The sequence below is a fragment of the Kryptolebias marmoratus genome, linkage group LG3, assembly GCF_001649575.2.
Source record: "Kryptolebias marmoratus isolate JLee-2015 linkage group LG3, ASM164957v2, whole genome shotgun sequence".
Taxonomy (NCBI): Eukaryota; Metazoa; Chordata; class Actinopteri; order Cyprinodontiformes; family Rivulidae; genus Kryptolebias; species Kryptolebias marmoratus.
This window is the reverse complement of record NC_051432.1, coordinates 13093219-13111306: the sequence shown is the minus strand read 5'-3', so window position 1 is coordinate 13111306 and position 18088 is coordinate 13093219. Positions and strand designations below refer to the sequence as shown.

Genomic DNA, 18088 nt, shown 5'->3' with positions numbered 1-18088 from the left:
TACACCTGAGTAGATTCTAGTGTCTGTTTTTCCCTGCTGCCGTTTGCCTTTTTCCCCACCATCTTGTAAATGGAAACGCTCCAGACGTGCGGATAACGCACTCCATCTTTTTTTGGGGTAGTAAAACGTGGCGCTGCTTTTCTTGTCAGCGTGTCGGGTTTTTTTGCTGCCCTATTTCAAGGTGGGACCGGCGCGTGTTTGTTGCTTGGTAGCGTTGTGTTTGTAAGCATGGAGGTGGTTGCGACAGAGTTGGTCACGGAGCAGATCTAACACGCGCGTGCGTTTGTTAGAAGCGCTGCGATGTCGCAGGGCCTCTCCTGCTGGATTCTCGTGCCAGCTCGTCGTGTGTAACCATACACCGAAGTCCTAACATCTTCTGTTTGGACTGGATGAATTACCAAATGGAAGCAGCGGCAGGTGGCCGCTGCTGAAAGGGACAAAGGGAGAGACGTTCAGCCTATCCAGGGATAGTCTGGATTTCTGAAGTGATGGTACTTAGTACCCTATCAGGCCTATAAAACAACTTCTTTCTCATAACCGTGGGAAAGAACACTGCATGACCTCATATCCAACTTCTACGCTTTTTTGCGTGGCGACATTTGTTCAGTTTGTCGCCGTTTTCTCGACTGAACAACGTCTACGCGGTGCGTTACAAACCCATCTCATGCTGCAGTAAACGTAGTGTGCAGAGGCTGTAGATGTTTCTTTTGACCATCATCTAACTATATGTGACCCGTACTGGCAAAAATGAGTCCGATTGAGCTCAGGCTGCAGTGCAAAAGACGTGAATATTTATTTTCCGTTATTGAGATCTGCATAAAAATTAGCCCATCTAATGATTCCTGTAACTAAAGTAGCATATTACAATCTTAAATTAACTTTTAAATTGATGTTTTCTAACAGGTTTGTCTTCAGTAATAATCCTTTTACGTAGTTTTCTTTGAAATGTATAATTTTTCTCTGCCAGTGGGAAATCCCTTCGTATAACGTTTGGCCTCATGGTGACGCTTGGGGGGATTTCCCCTTTTCAGATATAGGCCTGGACTTCCCCTTGGCATCCCTCCAGATCAATAAAACTCGAACTTTCGAACCCGGCACTCTTCGCAAACAGAACTAGCTTGTTGCCTGGTGATAAATCGACTAATTTAGACACCGTGATCGTGTGCAGGTGTGTAGGTTGGACTTTCAGCGCCACATCCCGAGCTTTTAGACACCTGCTCCGTAAATATAATAAGGAAGTTTCCGTAAACTGGATTCATTTTGATATCGCATCCATCTTTGAGGGAATATCTCTCTGGGCTGCGATTGTTTGACGTTAGTTTGTGGGAAATGTTTTGTTGGGGTCCTCTTGTTTGCGACTAAGTGATCCGCATAATTATTGCTGCGTGCACGGCTCGCACAACTGCACTGTAGGTCGCGCACATTATTTTGTTGTGCCTCGGCTTGCTTTGGCAGTCGCTCCCACGTTTATGGTTTTAACCAACTGAAAAAGGACCAGTTTTTGTTTAATCTTATTTATCGTCAGCGTGTTTTTTTTTGTTCTTTTTTTTTAAGACCTGGACAGGACATCTTCAACGCACAAGTCAAAACACAGCTGCATCGCTCCGGGGACGGGTTGGAGACGCCTGCAGCAGAAATCGATAAGCTTTATCATTAACGACAAATTTGTGACTGACTTAAGAGAAAATGTGCGACACAAATCTTTAGAACATGTTCGAAACTCAAGGGAGGAAATTGAGAAACGCCACAATGAGTCAAAACGTTTCAGCTCATAACAGTACTCCCTTCATATACAGTCTTTGGTTGGTGCAACCACATAAATGGTAAACGCTTGTATAGCACCTTATCTAGTCCAAGGACCCCAAAGCGCTTCACACTACAATCATTCACACACTGATGGTGGCTGACAGAAGTGAGGCTGCCATTAAATCAGTGCCACCGACCCCTCTGACCACCACCAGTAGGCGAGGCAGGTGAAGCGTCTTCCCCAAGGACACAACGGCTGAGACTGACGGAGCGGGGGCTCAAACCAGCAACCTTCTGGTTTACAGGAGGGCTGTTGGATAAGCCTGCTCAGTCAGCCACAGAGCGATCTGTTGGAACCCTGCAGACTGGTGTGGGCAACCAGAAAACCGAGCGAAAAGGAGCCGCCAAGGTGAGAAACACGAAGAACTAAATCGGGACCTGACCCGGTCTGAGCAGCTCCTCTCGTGTCACGCAGGAGGTCACGTTTTGTGCAGTCGCAGTTATTGATCTCCTCACACCCCCCCCCACCCCGCTCCGCTCGACCGTGTGAAGGTCTCTTTCTCCCACATAGACCCGTTAGCTCCGGCCTCTAAAGTCGTTACGTAACCCTTCAGTTTGTTTTTGGAGCCACCGATTTATTTATTCTTTTTTAGCTGAAGCCTCGTGAACTATTGAACTGGTCGGCACGCGTCCAGCGATGCAGACGGTCTAATCTAGTGTCAATTTTTCGTGCCTTTTTTTGTTCTTTAATGAAAAAGCAGATGGTTTTAGTAGAGTAGGACGAGTTCTGTCATCCAGTGACGGGACGAATGTTTGGATAATCGCATCACTGTTGCCTTATAAGTCATTTTTACTTACAGTTCACTCGTGGCAACGACAAAAACGACACAAGAAAATCAGAACATAAGCTGTAATCAAATATATTTACCAGAACATGCTTCATAAGTCACATGTTTGATTGTTTTAAACCATTTCTTTATATTTATTGAGGCTGATGGACCTTTTTCTTGTTTTGGTGTCTTTAGTTGAGATCTTTGAATCTATAGAAGCTTTTAAGAAGCTGTAGGAAACATAAGTTTTTACTTTTATATGTTTAGTTTAAGGACAGATATTTAGTTGCTCTTTACATTTATGAGGGTTTCTTCTTTTTTTATATAAAATGTGGCAGGAAGTCGTTTTTTGTTTCAGCTTGTTAAATCAAACAATTCAAACAAGCGTAATTATTTGCATTCACTGAGTTTTATTTACTTTATATTTATCACAGTGTATTTATTTATTGTTTTTAATATCTCCCGCTGCTAATAGGCGAAGTTGACCTGTCTGTGTGTGCGCCGTTTGAATTCAAGATGGCCGCCACAGCAAACTGACCTTAGCCATCAGAAACATGGGTAGAACTCGGTCAATTTTATAGATATTTAACCAAAATCTGGTGTGGTAGTAGCTGACAGTCATACGCGTCACATACTTGAAGTGCGACACGCTGCATTCGAACCACGGCGTTCAGCCCTGCCTGTCTGTTAGCAAAATATCTCAGGAGCCACTGGACGGGTTTTAATGAAACTCTCAGAAAGTAATCACTGGGTGCACGTCTACGACCGGTTATCGTTTCATGTCGACCCGATACAAGATGGCCGCCACTGCTGATCGACTCAGCCAGCACAGAAATGGTAACAACTGTCAGTTTTACAGACACTGAGATAAAATCCGGTTTGGTAGTAGCTGAGAGTCTTTCACAACACACACTCTGAGGGCTGACAGATGTGGCCGTATCACACACGACGGCGTGTGTTGACATCGGTGAGGTTTGAGAGGATTTGGTTTAAAGCTCCTGTATGGATGGAGGCAGGTGACGTGCATTCCTTCGAGGACTAGCGGCTTCAATGTCTCTCTTGTTTACGAGTTTTGTCTTGGAGGAGCTGCAACTCAGTGCAGTCAGATCAAATGTTGCCTAATAAAGAACACATGAACGCTCACTTGCAGACAAATGCAGCGCCTCAGGCCAGCTGGTGACTTTTCATTTTTTTATTTTTTAATATTTTTGCGCAACAAGAGCGACTGAGGAGTGTCCGCAGCTTCCTCCTGCTCCTCTTCCTCGTTCCGTGCAAAGATTAGGGAAGAAATCCTGGTTGAGCAAACAGTGTGGAGGAGTGAGATTTTACCTGCTCCTCTCTCTCCCTCTCTCTCCCTGCTCAGAGTCACCTCCCTCTCAGGGAGGAGTACACACTCCCCTTGCTTGTTCACACACGCACTCGGCTTCATGCTGCACACACACACTCACACACACACACACCGCCCGCGGATGTCAAAGAGTTTAAACTCGGAGGACGGAGACGTCTGGAGGCGCAGCAGCATCGATCCATGCTCCTGAGATAAAAACCTAAAAGGAGTGAGGATTTCTTTCTTTTTTCTTTTTTTTTTTTTTGGCTCGTCTGTCTGAGACACGGAGTAACTTTGTCCTCACCCAGGAACCTGCTGCTGCTGCTGCAGACACACTCGACAGGGTAAGAGCTGCTGAGCTCCTCTCCCATGTTCTCCGTTTTTCCCCTTCCCTACGTCAAACTCTTCCTCTGATCCGTCTCTTCTCCGTCAGGTCGCGTTTATTGATCTTTCACTTTCTGTGCGTCCGTCTGTCAGATGAAGCTCGCCCTTTTTTTTTTAAACTCAAGACTTAAAGAATCCAGATTCCTGATGTAAAACAGAGCGTGAGTCTGGGCAGGTTTTGAAAAGACAAAACAAACTAAAAATAAACAACCTTTCTGCACAGCTCACATATTTCTGACAGCATGTGACGTCATTTGTCCTGTTGCAACATCTTAGTAGAAAAACTGAAAGTGACATCATCATCTTCATCTTCATCATAGTGCCCCAAAATCTGCGCGCCGTGGTCTGACCTGCAGGCGCTCTGAGGTCTTCTGGTTAGTTCCTGTTTTTTCCACCATTCACAGTTTAAAGGGACAGTGTGGCGATTTGGGGAGCGACGTTCCGTCAGCTGGCGCTCAATAGTTTGTTCCTTATGAGCCGTGGAGCTCGGAGGATGAAGAAAGAGGCAAAAGTCTTCCTCCGGGGCAAGGCTGACCACCGGCCGAGAGCAAAAACCCTCTTCGGTTAGGAAATATTCAGTTTTTCTTTGATTATTTTAATTTTAAAAATGAGAGAAATTTGCTGTCTTCTCTAAGTTTGGAGACAAAGAATGCAGGATGTTTGGAAATTCCCACCTCTGGAGATGGCACCAGCTCCCTGAAACCCTGCATGGAAGAGGGAGTAAAGATGGACGGACGGACGGATGCTGATGAAAGCACTCTTTGGTTAATGGTTGGAGGGATTCAGATGGAATCATTAATGGTTTCCTCATATCCTCCGTCAGCTTACAGTAAAGCCTCTTTAAGCGTCGGGGCGCTCTTGATATGGCTTCACAAACAACATGGATGTTTTCAGCGGCTAATGGGCTCGCGGCGGCGGTGGAGGACTAATGGGAAACATTCAGGCGTCAGCTCATGGCAAAGACGCCTCGAGGAGACATTTCGGGTTGCTTCGGCTTCGATTTGATTGTTTTTTGCTCCTTTTCTGGCCCGTTTGAATAGCTTACATCCAAATAAAAAAAACAAACAAATAAAAGTTGACTTTAGGGAGCACAAGCGAGGCTGCAGCTCACCCAGTTTTGCAGATTTTGGGGTCAAATTTGGTGTGGTAGTAGCTGAGAGTTGTGCCCATCACGTGCTCTGAGCGCTAACAGATCAGAAAAGATCTTTGCTTAAAACTTTGGCTTGCAAGGTGGCAGCTTGTGCACATTCTCACAATTAGTTCTTTTAGGTATAAACTGAGATCGTGTCCGTTTCAGATTTGTGTGCATATATTCAAAATGTAGCTCTGTGAGTTTTAAAAGGCTCAGGTGTGAAACCTAAAGGCTCATTTCTGCTGTCCTTTGCTCTTGGATCTGATGGTCCTCTCTGTAACGATTCCACCAAAACGAATCAACTAGTTTGAAGAGAAACTATCTAAGACCAGCTGCTGTTATCTCAAAGTTAAGATAAAAACAAAACAAAGAAAAAACAACAAAAAAAAATCATTGCATTGTTTGGATCCAAAGTCTCCGTCGAACCGCTCATTCCTCGGGAATCATTACTGCCGCCGAGCTGCAGTCCAGACTTCAGAAACCTTCCTGAGAGGTGTGTTTCTTTGTGTTCGACGAGAAAGGCAAAGACATTTTTCTAACAGGATGCAGACACCGACAGATACTCACATCTGAAATCGCCAAAAACAGGCGGAAATAGTCACACAAGTACACAAAATCGTTATTTTTCTTCTTCAAGCCCCCGTGTTTCTTCCTGATCATCCACACCCTGCACACTAAACTGTTAATCATCAACCTCCTTTTGTCTTGTCCTGAATTTACACACCTGTAAAGCGGCCTGCCGGGATAAAGGACGATCACGAGTCGAAGATAAGGACGCGGATGCCTCGGATTTCTCGACGGGAAGTGATAGCGGCGGTGGGGTGTTTTGTATTTTAGTTTTTTTTTCTGGGGAAGCAGAAAGTCGCCGTTTTTTTGAGAGACGTTTCCCCCAGGTAAAACAGAGAGAGGCATCCCAGGCGTGAATCAGCTCTCAGGATTATCTGCAGGGCCCATTATCCCATTACCAGTTTGTAAGCTGCCCGTGCGTGCGTGTTCGTGCGCGTGCGGGAGCGATATCAGACGGCCTCAGACTCGAGTCTTGCTCACTCAGACGCTCGGCGAATACGTGGGCTGAAATGTGCCGCGACATGCACTCACACCTGTACATTCCTCGGCTTGAATTTTGCCCCGGGAGTTTGCAAAACATCACGCCTTTCTGCCGGACGAGGCAGATCCTCGAGATAAGGCTGTCTGTCGAGAGGTCACCGTGTTTGGAAGCGGAGGGAGGGGCGGAGGATTTATTAGGAAATCTAAAGGCAGGAATGCATATCGCCCGCCGCCTTTCACGCCAAGGTTTCAGACTGAGATGATCTTTTTGCTGTGAAAGGACTGAGTCGCAGCCATTTTTGGGCCAACCTTGTAAATGATTTCATGTAATACCGTGGGGCTCAGAGTTATAAGTCGTGCGCTTCATGAGATATTTTGCTAACAGACAGACAGCCTCGACACAATGTGTAGGGCTCTGAGGCGCCACCAGACCAAACTTGAGCTCAGTGCCTCGAACGGCGACTCGGTGACAGCTGCCTTTGTGTTTCCTGAGGTCAGCCGGCTGTGGCGACCGTCTTTGAGTTGGCTTGACAACCTGTTTGTAGTTCTTATTTCCCGAAAAAGGTTCATTACAATCCAACATGCTTCTGATACAAACACACACACACAGAGGCACGAGCCGAAACACGACTGCCTCTCCTTTTTTCTTTCAGCGCTGGGCGAATGACTGACGGCGCATCGATGCATGTTTGGCATCTGCACGTTTTGACAGAATAGCACGGAACTCGTAGCTGCAGGCCCGCACTAATCAATAACTAAAAAAAACAAAAAAGGTGCGCCTCGGCAAGTCGAAGAGAGGCGTGGCAGCCAACGTGCCGGCTGAACACAGCTGCTGTTTACGTCTATAAAACAAATCTGACCCCGACGTTAACTTTGGCAGATCTCCTGTGTGTGTGTTTTAGTTCAGCTTTAAGTCTGTTTTCCCTGCCTCGCTGATGCAGATGTGACGCTGTGACTCACAGCTCCTGGACTAAAATAAGTTTCCCTTTGACAAACTAGACAGCATCTACCCCCCCACTAATCAAAGGAATTAGTCAAGAATAAAGCAGTTTTCATCTGTCAGTGTGTCGCTTTTTCTCTTTTTATCAGAAAGGAGCGGGTGTAAAAATAGCTAGGATGGCGTGTGTGTGTGTGAGGAGCCGAGACAGGACGCCCCCCCATGTGTACCTGCTGCAGAGAGGATGCTGCCCGCTGGCCTCGCTCCAGCCTGCCATGGATGCTCCTGGCTGTCGGTCTTGGAAAGCTTCTCGTCCCCGAGCCGTAAGCCTCAGCAGAACACGACTGTGCTGATTGCGGCAGATGTGGGACTGCATGTAGCCTCACTGAGCTTTGCTTTCTGGGGAGGGGGGGACCGTGTAATGAGGTAAAAAAAAAAAAAAAAAAAAAAAAAAAGAGCCGCAAAGCAAGATTTCAATTCGCCCGAGCGAGTTTCATTTCCACGATCCGGAGGGTGCAGTTCAAAGTGTTTGTACAAAAAGGTGGGACGATGCTTGAAAGGTAAATGAAACCAGAAATCACCCAAACTGTGTTCACAGTGGAACACGGTAAACACATCAAAGGAACAAAGTAAGAAATTTGACCATTTTTTTGTAAAGAAATGGGGTCATTTTTAGTTGTATGGCAGCAACACATTTAAAAAAAAAAGGTTGGAACAGGAGCAGCAAAAGGCTGAAAAACAAAGTGGTTTGAAGAAGAAGCAGCTGGAGGAGCGTTCAGCAGCTAGTTAAGGTTAACTAGGTTAACTGGTAACAGGTCAGTGAGAGACTGAATGTCTCTGATGTAAAGATGGGCAGAGGCTCACCGGTTAAGGAGAAACTGTGCCTAAAATTAGTGGAACATTTTGAGAATAACGTTGCTCGATGGAGACCGTCCGGTCATCTGCAGCTCGTCAAGAATCAGAGGACAACAGGTGCTGCTCGGGATCTTCAGACCCTCGTTAAAACCGGGTCTGGTTCTGCTCTGGACATCACAGCGCGGGCTCAGGGACACTTCCACCAATCTCCGTCTGTAAGCACAGCTCCCTGTGACGTCCACAATTGTTGGTTAAAGCTCTATCAGGCAGAGAAGGAGCCAGATGTGGACATCCAGAAACACAGCTGTCTGCTCTTATTAAAAATGGACTTAGGCAAAAAAAATCTAAATTTGAAATACTTATTTTTTTGGAAACCATGGACGCCACGTCCTCCGCACAGTTCCAAAGCCTGCCTCTCTGATGGTATGGGGGTACATTAAGTGCCCAATAAATTATAAGAGTTTAGATCATTTCTAAATCACCAAAAGGTTCCCCTGTAGATTATTATAAGAAACCAAATGCCCCCTCCTTCTCTTGTTGATGGTAGTTGACGCCAGCAGGAGCCACCATGTTGTGTTTTTGGGTCCGTGCCCCAACAGCGTGGGGCTTTAAGTCCCGCCTACTCCCGCACCCCATGATGGCATGCGTGAAATAACAAATTACAGCTAAACATGTCCACAAAATGAACGTTTGGGCGTACAGCAGCCGGGTCAGGACGTGTTGGGTTTGGATGGGAGATGAAACGCTCCACTCCGAGGCTGTATGTGTGAAACACAGTGGTGGCAGCGTCATGGTACGGGGCCGTTTTGCTGCTTTTGATGACGTGCTTTAAATCCTAGCAGGAAATTGTGAAGCACAGCAGTTTGAAGCTGCTTTATGCAGATAAATGTGAAAACGGCACCGTCCCCCTGAAGCTGATGGGCTGTTCTTTTAGAGCGCTGCGCTGCGGGAAAGTTACGAGCGATTAATGTCTTACCTGTCGTAGATGCCTGAACAGCCTACCTGCTGAAAGACAGGTTGAGAAAAAAAGCTCCCTGTCAGGTATGGAAACATCCCAACAACTCATCGGCGGTTTTGTCTCGTCGGGACGGCCTCGGGGTAAAGAGCGACAGGTGGAACCAGGAGGCGGCGTCTTGAGTTTCTTTGCGGGTCTTACTTTGACCTGGAGGTCTCTCCTCCCGTATTTATTCAGCGGTCATCGGAACCCACCGCTGGAGTTTGCACGAGTCGTCAGAGCAACCTGAAGATTTGAAGCCGGAAAAGGGAGACTTTTTGGTGTGTTTTTATTCTTTATTTTGTTTTCATTGCGTCAGCCTCGCATCCGTCAGCCTCCACCCTTAATCCATACGTAACGACCCAGCAGGCAGAGTCTGCCCCGAGTCACTCAGCCCCTCAGAGTAACGACACGAGCCTCGACCGGCTCAAGGAAACGAGCTAAAAACACACCCGGAGTTTGGGAAGTCTTCTGAGTTGTTTTATTTCTGTCCCTGTGTATCAGCAGTTCAATTTAAAATCCAGTTGAACCTTTTTTTCCCCTCACAGAGCAGATTAAAGCTCCGGCTCCAGCCTCAAACTGTGAAGCGGTTGGTGTTGGTGCCACGACCTGACTGGAGCAGCAGCCTGAAAAAGGCTGTTTGTTTGTTTCATTCGATGCCTTTTCCTCGACCCCTGAACTAATCCTGTAGAGCGAATCTTTAGGACATTCAGACGTCTCCACTTTAACGATCCACTTTCAGCATCTTTAGTCCTTCTGTAAGAAGGAGCCGCCGGCTTCGGGGATCTCAGACGACGATGAAGGCGTCGTCAGTTTTCTGCTGATTGTTTTCTAACATTTTGATGTTTTTGTTGTTGTTTGTTTGTTTATGGAGGAAAAGTTCTACATCTTTAGAGAAAGCCACAGACTTAGTGTCCTTTCCAGAAAGCAGCTGGACTTCGGTTCTTGGTTCTGAGCCCAAGAACCTTCTTGATAGGAGGCGAAGAACCAAGAAGCAGAGTCCGGCTAGCTTCTGTTCAGCTGGTGAAATTAAAAACAAAAACAACAGATTCAATAAAAGCACGTGTCCCAGCGCGTCCGTGAAGCCCTCCGTCCGAGGGGGCTGCACGGTGCGTGGACGTCCCCCCCCCGTCTGACCATCCTGTCCCTCTGTCCTCCCTCAGATGACATGGCGTCCTCAGTACCGCAGCTCCAAGTTCCGCCACGTGTTCGGGAAAGCCGCCTCGAAGGAGAGCTGCTATGACGGCGTGCCGATCACGCGCAGCGTCCAGGACAACCACTTCTGCGCCGTCAACCCTCGCTTCCTCGCCGTCATCACCGAGTGCGCCGGGGGCGGGGCCTTCCTGGTGCTGTCCCTCAACCACGTGAGTCTCATGGCTTCGCACACACGCACGCACCCCCAGCAGGCTTTGGACGAACATGTTCCGGTTTACGCTGCCTCTTCCGGTTGCATTTCTGACTCAGCTAAAAACAAAAAAAAAACAGTTCTGAACATTTTTGGTCGTTAATCGCTCCAGTTTCACTTCCTGGAGTTCCTAACCCAAATTCAAAACGAATTATTGTGAAGCGTTGACATGCAAAAGCAGCCAAAATAAAGCTTAAAGGAATAATCAGTATCTTACCTGTTGCAGGTGGCTCTTTGAACGACCTCAGCATGGAGAAGTGGTTAAATTCTGACCGGTTTGATGAGCTAACGGCTAGTCCGTCCGCAGCCGAAGGCTAGCCGTTAGCAGACATCATTAACGTTAACCTTCCCACAGCAGTACGTGCGTTTTATAAACCTTCGCATGGCCGGGAGTTTCAAGTTCTTTGTTTATTTCAACTATGAATGGTGGCGGCAGCAGTTAGCTGTAGCACGCCCGGCAGGAACGATAGATTTCTTTGCCCCGCTCAGACCAGCTGTGAGCTCGGTTCGGTCAGAAGTAAACTCTGTCTGAGGTCTTTCAAAGAGCTTTCTACAGCAGGTAAGATATTTACTGTTTTTGTAATCTTCCCACAGAACCCCACGTCAAAAGATCTGAACCGTCCCTTTAATTCCTGAGTCGAACTGGTGTCCAAAGCAGCCGAACTTCAGCCTTTTTTTACTTTGAGTTTGTGCTGCAGCATCTTCTGTTCGTCGCCCGTTGAATGCTGTTTTCGCTGAATGTTTTCGCCCGGGTTTATGTGTCTGTTAGCGAAATATCTGGTGAACCGCAGGACGGATTTTAGTGAAACCTTCAGGACGTAATCGCTGGATGTACGTCTGCAGCTGATTTGCTTTAGGAGTCCATCCGATTCAAGATGGCCGCCGCAGCCAACTGAACTCATCCAACACACAAACGCCTAAAACTCAGTCAGTTTTGCAGATACGGAGCTAAAATGTGGCGTGGTCATAGCTGAGAGTCATCCACAACACCCGCTTATTGTCTCGTCTTTTAACGCACACGCAGCAGTTAGTTTCAACCTTTTATAAAGAGCAGGGAAAATCCACAACTTGCATTTACAATAAATAAGGATTGAATTCGTTCTTATTCTTCATTCTTCTTCTGTTTTTTTGGATGTCTGGTTTAACTTCACCTAATTTATATTTAGTCAAATATTGAGATTTTAAAGGAAATATAAGGAGTAAGAAGTTTTAACATAGACATTATGAATCAGGAAGGAATGAGCTTTGACCAAGTATAAGAACTGTTATTGTTGCACATATTTGTTTGTTTGTTTGTTTGTTTGTTTCAGTGTTTAGGGGGTGATTTAGTTGTTTTTCACTGGGAGCTGCCTGAACTCGGAGGAGACGTCTCCGATTATAAAAAGCACAAAACCAGTTCGGCCTGAATTCTCTCGACCTCACAAGTGTTTTTGTTTTTTTTGTTTATTTTTATTATTTTTTCGTCACTTGATTATCTGGCCAGAACTCGATCTCACCAGCTTTATCTTTTACAAGCGATCTCTCGCGCTGATGTCATCGCGTAACGGCGGGTCCTCCAAAAACACAAACATCCTCCCTCAGGTCCGATCACCTCCTTCCCTCCCTCCCTCCTGGCATGACGGAGGATTGCATACGAGCTCAGGAATGACATAACTCCCCCTCCGCCCTCCTCTCCGTCTCAGAGCCCCCCCTCACCTGCGTCGATCTGCAGAAACACTTTTTTAAACGCAGCTCCTCGTCCCTAACAGGAGGAGACGCGTTCTCGCCTGTCTGTTAGCAAAATGTCTCCTGAACCGCCGGGCGAATTTTAACGAAACTCCCAGGAGATAATCACTGGTTGTCCGTCTACAGCTGATTAACTTTCGGAGTCAACCCAGTTCAAGATGGCCGCTGCAGCCAGTCAACCGTAGCCAACACTGAAATGGCCATAACTCAATCAATTTTACAGATACTGAGCTAAAACTCGGCGCGGTGGTAGCTGAGAGTCATTTACGACACACGCTCTGAGCTGACCAACGCAACCCCGACGTGAGACGAGCGCCGCTCAGGGTGGCTCCTCTCCTGTTCTTCCGGGTCAGAACCTGGAAAGTTTCGAGAAGTTTCTGGATCCTGGACTCCTGTGGTTTCAAGAGGGGAGATCTGTAGAACCAGAGCCCGCTGTCTGCGTGTTTGTGTGTCTGTTAGCAAAATATCTCACAAACCGGGCAGTCAGATGGGAATGAAACTCATTCAGTCATATATGGACTCACGTCTACAACTGATTAACTTTTCAGAGTCAGTCTGTGTCAACATGGCCGCCGCAGCTTATCGACCTTATCGAAACACGACTGGGTCAGATTTACAGACTCTGAGCTGAGAGTCGTCCCCAGCACGCACCCCGAGGGGCTAACAAATCTTTTCCTTAAGATCAGGTAAAACCGTGGAGATGTTGTGACGGCACCGACGTTTTTATTTTTTTTCTTTACAGTCTGATAAGTTTTGTAACTGCGTAAACACGTGAGGGGCTTTGTTTTGTTTGTCTGTTTCTGGGACGGTTTTTATGGAGCCTGGGAGGTTGGACCGTAGGTCAGAGCTGTAAAACGTTTGGCTCATTTCCTCTCCCGCGGTTCATAAAACGCCAAATAATAAAAAATAAAAAACAGACCAAGTTTATAGGTAATATTAATAAAGCCTGTTCATTTCGGAGTGTTTTATACAAACCGTCAGGAGATCGTTCTCCGTGTTCTCCGTGTTCTCCGTGTTCTCCGTGTTCTCCGTGTTCTCCGTGTTCTCCGTGTTCTCCGTGTTCTCGTGTTTTGAACAGGTGTGTCTGTGTGTTGGTGGCAGACAGGTAAAGTGGACCCCCACCAGCCGCGGGTGTCAGGCCACAGAGGGAACGTGTTGGACGTCAAATGGAATCCCTTCGACGACTACTGCATCGCCTCCTGCTCTGAGGACGCCACGGTGCGCGCACACACACACACACACACAGGGCGGTGTGTGTGATTACCGGAATATGAGCTGGAAGGCAGATTAATTTATGGCCCTCTGCGCTGGCAGAGCAGCTCAGACCGAAAGCAAAAGGGGAAATAAATAAATAAATCTTCTCGCCTTTACATTGTCGCCCGCCACCCGAAGGCAAAGGCGTCCATCTTGTTTTCTGTCTGCGTTCAGGAAAATATCTCACGAACCACTGGATGAGTTTCAATGAAACTCTCCGCTAAAACACAAGATGGCCGACAGAACCAACCCGTTTCACAGATACTGACCTGACATTTGGTGTGGTAGTAGCTGAGAGTCCTTCACACCACGTACTCCAAGCTCTGCTCATCTTTGCCTTAAACTAGCATTAAGTTTCGGAGTAAACCCTGTTTGTCTGTCAGCGAAATATCTCACGAACGACTGGACTGATTTTAATGAAACTTTCAGGAAATAATCACTGGATGTGCCCCTACAACTGATTAACTAATTCAAGACGGCCGCCAAAGCTAATCGACATTAGCCAGCTCTAAGTTGGCTGAAATTCAGCCAGTTTTACAGATATTGAGCTAAAATTTGACGTAGTGGTAAGTGAGAGTCACTCACAACACGAGCATGACGTTCTGCGTCATCGCGCTTCACGTTACTGTCACGGTTTGACCAAACTGAACTAAAACTCTGACACAAGAGGCGGCGGGGGCCTTCAGTCATTTATTTTACTCGTGACTGGGTGGTTTTTGACTCATACATGTGTGTGTGTGTGTGTGTGTGTGTGTGTGTGTGTGTGTGTGTGCAGGTGAAAGTGTGGGAGATCCCTCCCTACGGCATGCTGAAGAACCTGACGGTGCCGCGGAAAGAGCTGCAGGGTCACAGCCGGAGGGTGGGCCTCATCGAGTGGCACCCGACCGCCAACAACATCCTCTTCAGCACCGCCTACGACTACCAGGTAGACCCCACGGGCTTTTCGGGGGGGGGGTTAAACCTTGACAGAACGTAGATGTTGAACATCACCTGCCTCCTGTGCAGTCTGACCTCTCACACACACACACACACACACACACACACACACACACACACACAGAGCGCATGTTGTGCAGATTTGCATGCTTGTTTACTTTGCATATCCCTCCATCTTTTCCCCCCACACACACAAGGGTAAACAAGAGTCAAATTCTCTCAAACAGCTTTTGTCTGTTTTCAGCCACAGAGGGCTGAAACGGCATGAATTCCCCCGAGATAAGGGGGAAAAAATGTTCCGTCGAAACTGTCGACGTGACCCGCCGACACAGAACAGCACCGAAACAACTTTCATTGAAAACAATTAACACCTTTGATGTAAAAAAGACTAACGATGGAACTACAGGGGTGAACGCAAACAAACCGGAGACCGCTCCAAAAGCAGGAAGTGGACTACAGCACAGGGCCTTCTGGGTAAATACGACCAAAACAAACGCACGTTTCTACCACTAGAGGGAGAAATGTCTCCTGGTTTGTTTGTCACATGGACCGCAGACAAAACAGAAATCCTAAAACCGCTCAAATTTGACGCCACTCCATTTTTGTTTCCTTTTCCATCAGAAGGAAGTTGCGCTCAGTGTCTTCTTCAGAGGTTTCCATGTCGTTTCCTTCAGTAGTTCTTGGTGCGGCGCCACCCACAGGCGAGGAGGGGGACAGGTCGCTCAAAGGGTTTGAATCGATTGACTCGATTGACTCGGTGCAGAGTGAACGAGAACCGCAGCAGCTGAAAATGGAACAAATGTTGACATCCTGGTCCCCCAATCAAACCGAGTCCACCGGACTGTCAGGCGTGAACGCAGCCTGAATGTCATTTTGGACGATGATTCTTGGGAGAATATTTGTCCTGGATGCCACAGAGGAGTCCGGAGCCGACTCTGGAAATGCAAAATTAGTTTGTTTGTTTTTTTAACTCCATTTAAGGCTTTTCTTTCTGGGAGGGACAACAATGGTGACTGTTGGAGAACATGTGCTCTTGAGGGTGACCACGCCCACGTACTCTTGGACCGCCCTCGGGCGCAGGGTGGCTTCTGGACAGGTGTCGGGGACGTGTCGGAGGGATTACTAAAGGGACAAACCCCCTTTTTGACCCTGTCGCCTCGTTACTTGACTTGTCCCCCGAGCACCTCGCCCATGATCTCTCTGGTGCACGTTCTCCTCGTGACGGCAAGGAGAACGATCCCGGTTTGTGGGATGAAACCCATCCCACTGACCACTGACCAAAAATAAGACGTGTGCGTAAAGAAACAATTAACTAAAAGCTCAGGGCTCTGAAAGACCCTGGGGGACCTGTTGTGAAGCAGAAATTTGCCCAAAAACGTACGGTTAAAACTTTAAACAGGAAGAGATAAGAGTGAATGTTGACCCGGCGTTCACACCGTTAATATCTTACCTGTTGCAGATGGCTCTTTGAGCGACCTCTGGGGCCGACTGAGGCACTTTTATTTTTTTACCGGGTAATAAAAGCGATCCACTGTGATCTATACCCCGATGGAACTAGCCTTTAGCTCGTCAGTCTGGTCAGAATTAACCCCCCTCCCCCCGCAACATGTGGTCATTCAAAGATTTGTCTACAGCAGGTAAGATATTAATTATTACCTTTCCACAGAACACCACTTCATAAGATCTGAACTATCCCTTTAATGTGAACCAAGCAAATCATCAAAACGGTTCCAGCTTCAAAGGTCTGGATTGAGTTCTTCTTCTACTCTTTTTATTTTTTTTGACTGACTGAACCCGTCTGTGTACCTTTTTCCCGTCTCCAGGTGATGATCTGGAACCTGGACTCTCCGGAGGCGGTCATAAAGAACCCGGTCCGGACCATCAGACACCACTCGGACGTGGTTCTGTCCATGTCCTTCAACACGGACGGCAGCCTCCTCGCCACCACCTGCAGGGACAAGAAGGTCCGGCTGATGGAGCCGCGCTCAGGGAACCTGCTCCAGGTGTGTGTGTGTCTAAATGAACAAGTCTGTTTTGTTGTTGTTGTTGTTGTTTCCCTGCTCCGGTGTCCTCTAGTGGCAGGGACGTCCCACTCTCAGCTACTACCACAGCCTCTCATGTCGTCCTTTTTTCACTCCAACTATTTTAGCCGCTCTTATATCAAAACGTTTGGCTACTTCAGGAGACGGCGGCTAAGACTTTTAGTTTTTGTAACTTTTATGCTTTTCAAAATATGTAAATATGTGTAAACACTGAATTCTTCTTTTAAAAACTCTGCTTCGGGACACTTGCTACGTTGTTGTCTTGTTGTGCCACTTTTAGCTTCTAATTAGCTTAAGGTCAGCTGTCTTGCTAACTTTAGCTTTCTGCTGCTAAATTCTCGTTTCCTACCGACTAACGGAAGTCATTTGTTTTGTTTTTCTCTGCAGGAAGGTAACTTCAAGGCACACAAAGCCAGTAAGGTTCTGCTCCTGGGGAACATGAAGCTGCTCCTCACCGCCGGCACCTCGCGCTACAACGACCGGCAGATCGCTCTGTGGGACCAGGTGAGACCCGCCGCTGCTTACAGCCCACCACGGAGGAAACACGACTCCGAGTCCCGATTAATGTTCAGGTTCTGCTGATCCACAACCGCATCACGGCTCCGTGCTAGAGTCCTTTGTCCCTCTAATCTGTTTGTTATTAATGCGTCACAACCTGATTGTTTAAAAATGTGACCAAAAGCAACGTGTCAGATTAATGACGTTAACGGGGCAGAAACGTGAACCTGTTTATGCATGGCTCAGCGTTCACACGAGGCTGAAATCCCTCAGACCTCCACATCAAGCTGCAGCTTTAAACACAACGCTGCCATCTAGTGGACAGAACGCAGCTCTGCCTTTCAGCAGAACGTGTCACATCGTTCTCCTGAGATTCTCCTGATCGTGTCATCCTGCGGCTCTCCGTCCACACCTGGGAGCGTGCTCCAGCAGGCAGGGCTGCTGGGTGGGGTGGGATTAAGGCAAAGCCTGGATTAGGGATTGAGCGCTGGGGTTTATAATTCAGCTCTTCTTCTTGCGCAGCGGTGGATTAAAACGACACCGGGGCGGGTGGCGGATGTTCTCATCCTCTGTGTTTTTTTTCTTTTTGTGCAGGACGATCTGTCCGAGCCTTTGCTGCAGGAGAACCTGGACGGTTCCTCGGGGGTCCTCTTCCCTTTCTACGACCCCGACACGCACATGCTCTACCTTGCCGGGAAGGTACGGCCCTGAGTTTGACTCGTGACGCGCCGTTCTTTACCGCTGAACGCAGCTGATGTTGTCACTTTCCCTTTTTTTTTAATTTCTATTTTAGGGCGATGGGAATATCAGATACTACGAGATCAGCTCAGAAAAACCCTACATCCACTTCTTGACAGAGTATCGCTCACATTTACCTCAGAAAGGAATGGGTAAGAGACATGCAGACACTGTTAAAGCCTCCTGAGTTTACCCGGAGCGCTGCCTGCTTCCTGGTTGAGTCGACCCCCCCCCCCCC

At 47.5% G+C, this 18088-nt stretch overlaps 1 protein-coding gene across 4 annotated transcripts in view; it reads left to right on the top strand.

The window, feature by feature from the left end:
• coro2a (coronin, actin binding protein, 2A) overlaps positions 1–18053 on the top strand; it is a 32301-nt gene extending 14248 nt beyond the window's left edge. The window contains exons 1-9 of one of the 4 annotated variants that reach the window (XM_037974896.1): positions 3896–4132; positions 4212–4247; positions 10416–10616; positions 13484–13600; positions 14412–14561; positions 16396–16575; positions 17002–17118; positions 17707–17811; positions 17906–18053. In XM_037974896.1, coding sequence (XP_037830824.1) covers positions 10416–10616; positions 13484–13600; positions 14412–14561; positions 16396–16575; positions 17002–17118; positions 17707–17811; positions 17906–18037 — 1002 coding nt within the window. In that variant the 5' untranslated portion in view covers positions 3896–4132; positions 4212–4247 and the 3' untranslated portion in view covers positions 18038–18053. Of the gene's footprint in view, positions 1–3895; positions 4248–7647; positions 7727–10415; positions 10617–13483; positions 13601–14411; positions 14562–16395; positions 16576–17001; positions 17119–17706; positions 17812–17905 lie in introns of those variants that run through there. The other 3 variants (XM_017408565.3, XM_025003312.2, XM_017408556.3) reach the window with 3 other exon arrangements.
• The last annotated feature ends 35 nt before the right edge of the window (positions 18054–18088 follow it).